General features: G+C 40.8%; 1 protein-coding gene across 3 annotated transcripts; it reads left to right on the forward strand.

The window, feature by feature from the left end:
- Positions 1–4,882: 4,882 nt before the first annotated feature.
- On the forward strand, positions 4,883–8,360 carry LOC104415586 (peptide chain release factor PrfB3, chloroplastic). 3 transcript variants are annotated; one of them, XM_039299054.1, is made up of 6 exons: positions 5,938–6,008; positions 6,086–6,183; positions 6,291–6,498; positions 6,776–6,988; positions 7,682–7,862; positions 8,053–8,360. In XM_039299054.1, the coding sequence occupies exons 4-6, from the start codon at positions 6,950–6,952 to the stop codon at positions 8,340–8,342; spliced, it is 510 nt and encodes a 169-aa protein (XP_039154988.1). In that variant the 5' UTR covers positions 5,938–6,008; positions 6,086–6,183; positions 6,291–6,498; positions 6,776–6,949; the 3' UTR covers positions 8,343–8,360. The 3 variants fall into 3 exon arrangements, with proteins under 3 accessions (XP_039154989.1, XP_039154988.1, XP_039154987.1); XM_039299055.1 differs by lacking the exons at positions 5,938–6,008; positions 6,086–6,183 and adding an exon at positions 4,883–5,459; XM_039299053.1 differs by lacking the exons at positions 5,938–6,008; positions 6,086–6,183; positions 6,291–6,498; positions 6,776–6,988 and having other exon boundaries at positions 7,058–7,862.
- Positions 8,361–9,732: the final 1,372 nt, after the last annotated feature.

The raw sequence follows: 9,732 nt of genomic DNA on the forward strand, positions 1-9,732 counted from the left end.
ATTGCCCCCACCCCAATCTCCCCCGAGAAAGTGGGGATTTGAACCCCTCACCTCCCCATTCCAAGTTAGAAGGGTGGCCACTGGGGCGAATCCCTCAGTGGTTTAACACACTATACTTGTAATGCTTCCCCTAGTTCAAATGTCCGACCGTTGTCTGTGCTTCCATGTCATGTCTGACACATGTCGGAGCGTGTCGACGTGACACGTCGACACGCTCGGACACGGTCGGACACGCGGTCAACTTTTGCTCGTCTCGTTTGGACTCGCGTGTCCGGAAGACGATGGAGGGTGGAGGCGAGGGCGAGAGAGCAGAGACGGCCGCGAGTGACGGCGAGAGATGGCCAGAAAAAGAGTATAGACTAAGGTGAGGGCCGCCTCTGTGATGCTTCGATGGACAGCAATGAGGCTGCGGCTGCGAGGAAGAGGAGAGGAAGGCGATCGTGCGGTGAGGAGAAGAGGGGAAGGATCAAGAGGAAGAAGAGAGGAAGGGGGTCGTGCGGCGAGCGGCGATGAGGAAAAGGATGGAGAGGAAGAGAAGAGGAAAGGTCGTGCAGTGAGGAGGAGGAGGTAAAGGAGCTAGGGTTTTGATAAAAAAAAACTCAAAAATAAAATAAAAGGGGACTCTGATGGGCCATCTAGCGTGACTTTTAATTGGGGGGGTGTGGGTGGGAGGGGGAAGTGACAGGCAGCCTTTCAGGTGGTGGGGAGGGAAAGAAAAATAAATTTTAGAGTTGGGGGGGGAATGGACGAGGGAAAAAGAGTGTGGGAGTGGAGATTTTTTTGATCGAAAAAATAAATAAATGAAATTAAAAAATAATTTTGAAAAATAAAAGTACTGAAATGGAATTAAATTAATTAAAAATAAAAATATTCATTTAATATACAACGTGTCCCAACGTATTGAAATTCTCTATTTTTAAGAAATAACGTGTCGACGTGTCATGCCGTGTAGACGCTATTGGGTCATTGGTCAAGGATTCCCGAGGAGCATGCCACGTTGGCTCTCTGCCATCTTATAACTAGATTAAAGAATCACCAAGATTATCAAAATCAAATCATCGGTTTAGCGGTCGGAAATGCAGTGGTAGGAGCCAAGCCCACGTCTCCGGGCTCTTTCATTGTTCTTTTAATTATCTTTTAACGTTTCTAATATTGTATTTTTTTAAATATTTTTTCCAATTACATGAATAATGATGATATTTACACACACACACATATATATACACATATATATATATATATATATATAGTAAGTTGCACATGTAATTAGTATTTGACAATATATCTATTGCGATAAAAAAATCCGTTGCACTATGAAACCATAAATTTGTCTATCGCGTATTGATGCTCCATGAAGCCTTTGATGTATAGGAAAATAGCAGTAAAAAATAATCAAATTCCCTGTTCGCCCTTATTCTCTCTCTTTTTTTTTTTTCCTTTTTCCTAAGTTCTGTTCATTTATCAATAATCAGAAAAACACGTACCTTTTTGTCTTGCTGATAAATAATAAAAAAAAAACACGTACCTTTCTGTCTTGTTGATTAATCCTTTGAAAAGGAGGAAAATTCAACCAGATAAAGAAAGATATGACGGTTTGTTCTTTCACTTTTAGAGTTCCCATTATTATTTTTATGAAATTCCAGGGCTCCTAAAAACTCAAAATGTATATTCTTTCATAATTAAAGGGGAAAAATAATAGAATTCAAGCAGAATTGATTGAAACAATTGGATATTTAATTATTTGAATGGACCTACATAGTTTATAGAAGGTATATTCATAGTTTATAGAAGGTATATACAACACGAGCATTTTTCTATCACTTCAGACAAATTAACATTAAATTAAGTGGCAATTGAAGAATTCTAATAATCGCAAATGTTATCTATCATAGATAATTTCTGTAAATGTCAAGGCATGCTTAAAAAACTGTTTATTATTATTTTTGATGTGTCAAACTATATGACAAGTTATTTTTCCACGACAAAACAAGGGTGCCCACTGCTTTTGCACTATTATTACGTATTAATGCCGCATAGCAATCTGTAGCCCCTACTTCGCATTTTTTGTTAGGATTTGGACGAAGAAATATTTGTCCTAAAATCAAAATTGAAGATTAGTTCACTGACCAAATACATGTAAAAAATAAAGCAGGAGGATCAAAATTGAACAGAAATACTCATGAATCATTTTTTTGATTTCCCTTCGAGTTATAAGCTGTTATTTAGGCATTTGTGCTATCTGATGATAAATCTAAAAATCTAAAATATTTTCTTGTGTAAACATTAGTAATATAATCGTATTTTTGGGGATAAAAAATGATAAATAATGTGTTACATCATAAATTCTCTTATCCAAAGAACAAAAGCGTCATCTTCTTCCAATCCTGCCAATTTTTCAGTGACCTCCTCATAAAAATAGTTCACCCTTAGCAACAATGCCTTGAAGACCTCGGCTCGCTCCATCACTTGCCTCTCTGGCGTCGGCAACAACCTTGCCATTCAAGCTTCTCCTTCCCAAGTGATTTAATTATTAGCTCCGACCATTACCAAGGCACGCGGCCAATAGAGGAAGAAGGTGGAAGGAAAAAAAAAAGAAAAGAGAAAAGAAAGAAAACGTTTAAAGACGGAAAAGGAAAAGAATAAAAATAATAAATTGAGTAAGACAAGATGCAAGTGGACGGAATTTCTTGGGATTGGCTTTGGCTTCTCGTGGTTCCTGTTTGAAACTTCGTCTCTTGGATCCATAAAGTTTAATAAAGGTAGTTGATTTGACAGCTAAGCCAAAACGATCATAACTTGGAACGACTTCCTTCCCTAAATCCCAATGGTTAGAGCCTATCTCCCAGAAAATCTCTGTTCTCCCATCATTTTTACATATAAAAAGTGCGTATAATCTTTTTCATCAACATCTAACGATGATTCTTTTTCAAATTCTCTAATCTACAGCCTTATACCACAAAAAGACAATAATCACCCCCGTCCCCCCCTACCCCAAAAAAAAAAAACACCTAGAGGTTTGATTCATCACACCTCTTCCTTCCCTCTTCTCTACCTTGACCCAATCAAAGCCTGAGACGAGGAATTTGGTCTTTCCAACAGAAAATAGAATTGAATGCTATAAAAAGAGAAAAAGGTTCATTCGACAAATAAATAGAAATGCAAAAGAAGTGTCAGTTTTAGTTATGCTACTAATTAAATTTTGTTCGTATAATCTCACTCTGGTACACAATAATTAACTTGACATATTAATTGTGTTGTGGAAATAATGCAATCTCATATCGACAAAATCCCTAAAATGTGAGAAAGAACATATTAAGAAAGGATCCAAGAAATGCTCTAATTCCCAATTTTCAATTTAAAAGCCGGTAATTTCGCATGTCCACACATAGAGTTTTCAATTAAAGTATCAATATCTAGTCATATTTTAAAAAATAATCTTTGATTTTTTAAATATGAAATCATTTTCTTTAATTTAAATGCTAATTTTCCATTGGTTAGGAAAAAAAAATTTAGTGATTCATTTTCCTAAGAATTTCAAATGTCGAAATAAGGAAAATGTTATTTCAAAAAATAAATTTTACGAAACAAACAAAACTTAATATTATGAAACTTTTCAAAAATGCATAGAAAAAGACGATGGAGATCATTTATCCCGAATGGTGTTTCCATTGAGATCTCAATTAATTCTTAACAATGATGCATGTAGATGAGGCATGCATCAACGATTGAGATATGTTGAAATACGTTGAGATATTTAGAATCCGTGGGAGTATTTTGTGGGATAAAAAATTCATGTCCGAATGCAAGTCGGCAATTCTGTCTTCTCGAAGTGGGATAAAGAATCCATGTTCGAAAGCGACGAAGAAACCCCGGAAGCTAGAAATGTTGGACCTTTGATTGAGCAAAGGGATGAAGCAAGAGTGTGTGGTGGTTAGCACGTGTGCCCCCAAGGTTTACTCTCCGGCTGTTGGCCGTGCGGGGGGTTCCGTGGGTCACCCAAAAAAAAAAAAAAGGGATGAAGCAAGAGAGAAGGAGGGGGTTCTATCTATTGAGGATTGGGTGTGCCAAGAGTGTCGACATGCAGGACAGGATATAGGAAGAATGGTGTTGAAACTTGAAGGTTGTACCACGTGTCCGAGATTGAGTGGCCTGCTAGCCGAGCAGTGGGAACGGGGAGCTTGGAGGGTTGGAAATGTAAACGCCTACATCTCGCGCGCCCTGAGTGGCTGTTTCTGGCTCGTGTCTGGTGCCCTCTTTGTCTGCTTTTCCTATGTGATGAGAGCTACCTGCTCGTAAAACGTCGTAGATTCCATCGTGATGAATAAAGCAAATCATAGCACAACGTAATGTTTTTTTCACAATCATCGATCAAATATCAGAATGATTTATATTTATTACCTTGTCGATTGGGCTGCATTTTATTTGGAAAGTTTGATGTTTTATAATTTACAATTGCCTTTGGTCAAGTATAAGTTATAGTTAAAATAGCTTGGGCCGAAAGTTTATTTCCGATAAAAGAAATAGGTTTACTCATTTTGATCTAAATTTTGAAAGGTTTGATGTCTCATGTCGAGAAAATATTGGGTGGTCCGGGACCTCCACGTCAGCGTGGTCCCCGGCCACTCACGAGGTGCCATGTGGAGGGGTGGGCGCCACTTGGTGTCCTCTTCGCTTTTTCTCTTGCTCCTGGACGCAGCGCTCCTCTCTCTCTCCTCTCTCTCTCCCAAATAACTCATGGCTAATGGCTCGGTTGGCAGAAGAAAGCACGGGTCAGTGGAGGTCTCTCTCTCCTCGCAGATGAGCTGCACTTCCTCTGTTTCCTTCTCAGCGTATCCCACACCCTCCGCCTCCGCCTCCCCCAAAAAGCCTCGCCGGTCCGTCGCCTCCTCCAAGAGCCCTGCCAATCGCAGCTGGTTCCCGACCCCCTTCGCCTCCGACTGTTTCCAACGCCGAGATTGAGCGTAAGGTTCGTGCTCGCCTTGGTGTCTAGGCAACTTCTGGGCCTCCGTCCGATTGCCTCCCTCTGGCGAACTCGTCATCAACTCCGACTCCGAGCCGCCGTCGCCGCCGCCGATGGCGTCCTCCGTCTCTGGCATCTACTCGTCCTCCCCCTTCCTCAGGCCGAAGACACCGCCAGCCTCCGCCGCGAAGTCGTCGGCCTTCGGCAGGAGGGAGGCGGCCTCGGTCTCGTTCCCGAGCGGCGCCAAGCTCCCTGCCGTCGACCGGGTGCTATCCCTGTCCGACGAACTCCCTCTCTCTCTCCACCCTCCCCCTTTCCGATTGGCGAACCACCGCGAGCAGCCGACGAACCAGGAAGCGAACCTAATATTTTCTCCCTTCTCCGACGCTCGATGCCCTCTCTGCACTCTACCCCGACGCTCGACGGCCGATTTCGCTCGCCTCTCCCACGACCTCCACGCTTTTGGCGGTTCTTCCCTCGCGGTTCGGTGAGGTCTCGGGTATGCCCTCGTCTTTGCGTCTCTTCTTCCTTGCTCAGCAACACCGTACTGCCTCTCTCTCTCTGAGTGTGTCTCTCTATGCATTCTTTCATCCATGAGGCAAGCATTTCGACTAGGGTTCAGGGGTTTCGCCACCCCCTTCTTTGAGGTTCGTCCGAGTACCTCTCATTTTTGCGTGAACCCAGCGTGAATTTTATAGTCTTTCTTTCCATATGACTACCCTTTTCACTTCGATCGGTCCTTCAGCAAAAGCGACTGCTAAGCGACAATGCGACGGAAGTTTCGAATCCTGGGTTTCGCTCTGTGATGCTAAGCGTTGTTTTGGTTCCTTAAAAAGTTGCTGACTTTTTCGCATATTGTAGCTTCTTGGTTGCTCTGAGATTCTGGGTTGGTCGTTCTATCGTCTTTCTCTGAGCGAGCGAAATGTTGTCCAAAAGGGCGTGTCGAATTCGTCGACCCCGAGTCGGCGGCGACTTCGAGGACAAGAAAGGGAAGAAATCGAAAGGATTGGTGGCTTCAGTTCCTAGTTCTACCAAAAGTCATGTCAAGGTATTGTCTTTTAATCGAACCTATCGTTCCACCTGTGTTTTGGGGACTTGACCATTCAGCATTCATTTTTTCTGCAGAAAAATTCTGGTGCAAGCATTGGTGAAGTCGTGTTGCCTAATAATGACCCGACCAAAATTGAGGCAATGATATTTCACGAATTGAGAGCTACATTGAGGTGGGGATGAATTGTTTTAGTTGCAAGCATGTGATGGTCGTTATAGCGTTTCCTGCGCAACCTTTACAGTAAGCAAAAATCAAGTTTTTCTATTTGATGCTTGCAAGGGAGATTATTGAGCACGGAAGTGAATATTACTGATGGAAAACCATGAGGTCTTGAGAATTTGCCTTCAACAAAGAGCAAGGTCTTGAGAATCTGCTTCGTTCGGGTCAAGATGGCGGGCTCCACAGCCGCACAAGTCCACGGTCTTGCGCTGTATGGTCCGGGCTTGTAGCTCTGTCGACGGCAAAAGCAAGGTCTACAGAGAACTCGGTCCGTCTCCCTCGCCTAATTCCATTATGTTGTCTTTCTCGAATGCTTTCATGTGGGTAGTTCTTCTTTTGGTCAGATTAAGATGGAGTGCTTGGTTCATTTGCAAATGCACAAGATGATAGATGGTTCTTGCTTTTTTAAGAAGTTCTTTGACATGTTTTAGACTGCTTGCGAAGAAATCCAGACCGGTTTGTGGTAAAATGAAAAAGAAAGAGTGAACTTTTCCGGATTTTATTGGTCATACAATCATGTCTTTCATGTAAAAATGCTAATCCAGTTATGGGCTGAAAAACTACTGAGAATGTACCAAAAATGAGCTGAGAAGCAAGGTTATTGAGGGAGGATTGTAGAGAAGCGTCGGGCAACAAATGGTGGAATCACTTCTGCAACGGTTGAATTTGAATTTGATTATGCATATGGTTGTCTTCAAGGGGAGAGGGGTGTTCATCGAATGATAAGTGGTTCAGAAACTGGATCAACAATTGATGAGGTAGGTTTACAATTATCATTTTTGTTTTGATGAAACATTGACTTTTGTATATTGCTATTGGTTTTGACTTCTTTTTAACAATGAGCTCTGAATGATTTGTTTCTTCTCTTTCCGGAGATTCAGAAGGCAAAAGTGGCATCTTGTTAGTGCATCATTAATATCAAGAAACAATTTAAAGTGTATTAAAGACATGACAACATGTAAATGACCGTGTGCAAGGAAAAACACATTGGAATTGAAAGATTGATTGTTTCTGTGGCTCTTTCTTGAAATCAAAGCAGCTAAATATGAACTCGTACTCATGGCACCTTATTGTATATATTTGGGTAAATTCTTTCTTGATCTTATCTTAATTACACACTTAGATATTTGTGTGGCACCTAGATGTCTACATGTACCATAGAGTCTAACATTGGCTAAAAAATATAAGATATGCAACTTCAAATGGTGTGTGGATTAATTTTGCACATGAGCTTAAGGTTGATTTAGTTCACTCAAAAACATAGCCAAGGGAATTGTTGCATTTCATGGGATCCTACCATTCAAGTTGTTTCTTTTTATAGTATATCTGCTTCTTATACAAGTGAATTGAAGGTCGAGAAAAGCCTTTTCTGTGTAATGTGTTTCTGTTCTGCTACATCATTGGCCCCTAAATTCCTGTCAGTTCCTCATTTTAGTACTCAAAATTTGCAGGTTAGCCTAGCAGCTGTCGATATAATTCCTCTGTTCCGTGATTCGGCCCCTGACCTAAAAATTAGTGAGGAGGATTTGCTAATCTCGTGCCCATCGTCATCACCTGAAGTAAAAGTCATTGAAGGCCGGTCTGGAGTTGTTATTCAGCATGTTCCTACTGGTTTTGTCGTCCAATCTTTGGGTAATGAGTTGTCTATTCCCTTATTTGTTAGGGTTGACCTTCCAACTCAAATTTGTTTACCAATGGTTTCCGCAATCTGGTTTTGACTTTGCAAAGAAGCAAATGCCTGTTCCTCAACACACGTTCATGATTGCCTGTCTAGTACTACATTTTGTGATTGAGAAATAAGATCTCAAAATTTTTATCCCAGGTGAAAGGAGCATTTTTGCAAATAAGATTAAGGCCCTCAACTGGTTGAAGGCTAAACTTATCGCAGCCAGAGATGTAGGAGTTCCAGGCATAAATGGGTTCAAGAAAGAAAATGTGTTCGATGTATGGCGAGACAAGGTCCGAAGATATGTTCTTTACCCTCGCAAGCATGTGAAAGATGTAAGAAGTGGTGTTGAAATGCCTGACCTGTATTCTGTTTTGGACGGTAATATAGAACCTCTGATTGGAGCTCATATCCAGATGAGACTCTCAAATGACATGCCTCCATAGTAAAGCAGCTTTTCCCAATTCGCTCTATTAATTTATTTCTCTGCGTTGGTTCTTCATCCCAAAGTTTTAGCCCTTGAAGTTTATTTTTATGTTAAAAACAAGACAATTGTTCCTTTGTCATACATGTATCTACGCCTGAAATTTATTTTGTTGACAAAACCATAAGTTGGGAAAAAAGAAAGTGACCCTACGGTAGGCATTTTGACTGGGGGCACTGATAGATTTTAGCTAAAAAATTGAAGGTAGTCCGATCAAATTCCCATCACACGCGTGTAAACTACTCGAGATCAAGACTATTGTCATGAACTAGGCATATGAAGTTACCAGTTTGTCCAGGTAGTCGAGTTTCTTTGTTGGTTCACGATCTTTAGTAATTCTAACTGTCAGCAATAAGTAATTCTAATTCCACCAAACATTGCTCAAAGTTCGATGAGTATGTATAAGACGTGTGTTCATAGAATTCGGAATGATGTAATTAAGTTTACATGTTGACATCCCAATGTTTGATTTGGTGTGAGGAACAGGCGTGCCAATTAAACGCACGAGGTAGATTCATTTCTTGATGTTACTGTTCCCTTTGAGCTTCAGCCTCTGTCTTCTCACTTGGTTTATGAAGTCAGTGGGCATGATAAGTTCATGTTATGAGCATGAATAACTAAGAAAGAAGCAATAATAAGCAGTTCAGGATTTATGAAGAAGCAATTGCAGTTCATTGATATAGATAAAAGTTTAAAGATGGCAAAAACATGTCGATAGACGATGATAATAATTAGCGGTTCAGGCTTTATCCTGGCCTCTGTGAAGTTTGCTGGGACTTCCTGGTATAACCAACATAACAATTCCAAGCAAATTTCCCTTATCATGCAAAGAAAAATTCTAGGAGCCTTCGTAGTTGTCAAGGAATCAAGCAAACAGTAATACACTTGAGCAGCTGGAGGATTCCATAAAATAATGAAACTTGCTAATTACATTTGTCTAAAACATTGCCGACATTTTCACACCTAATTATGTGAACATCATCATCTTCAGGTCTACCACGTTCATGTACAAAATTCAAGAGCCAAAAATGACATTGCTGATACGTGCTCCTTTGAGGTTCTCTAACAACAAGACGCAAGCAAGGATCCATGATAAGTCATTGTACGCCCAGCCTTACTCCTTAAAAGACTGAGCAGCAGACGGTTGTAGACAACTGTCTTTCCAGACTAACTTTTAAATTTAAAAAAAAAAAACATCCACCAGATAATCAGATTGAATTGCGAACCAGAACGGTTGTACCTACAACTTGCACTCAGCATTTCAGCATTTCAGCATTTTTCCCACCATGCTGATTTCGGCATCAGAATGTATGTTCAAAAACTTGCACAGATTTTTTCGGAAGTGGTTTCAA

This window comes from Eucalyptus grandis, chromosome 8, assembly GCF_016545825.1.
Source record: "Eucalyptus grandis isolate ANBG69807.140 chromosome 8, ASM1654582v1, whole genome shotgun sequence".
Lineage (NCBI taxonomy): Eukaryota > Viridiplantae > Streptophyta > Magnoliopsida > Myrtales > Myrtaceae > Eucalyptus > Eucalyptus grandis.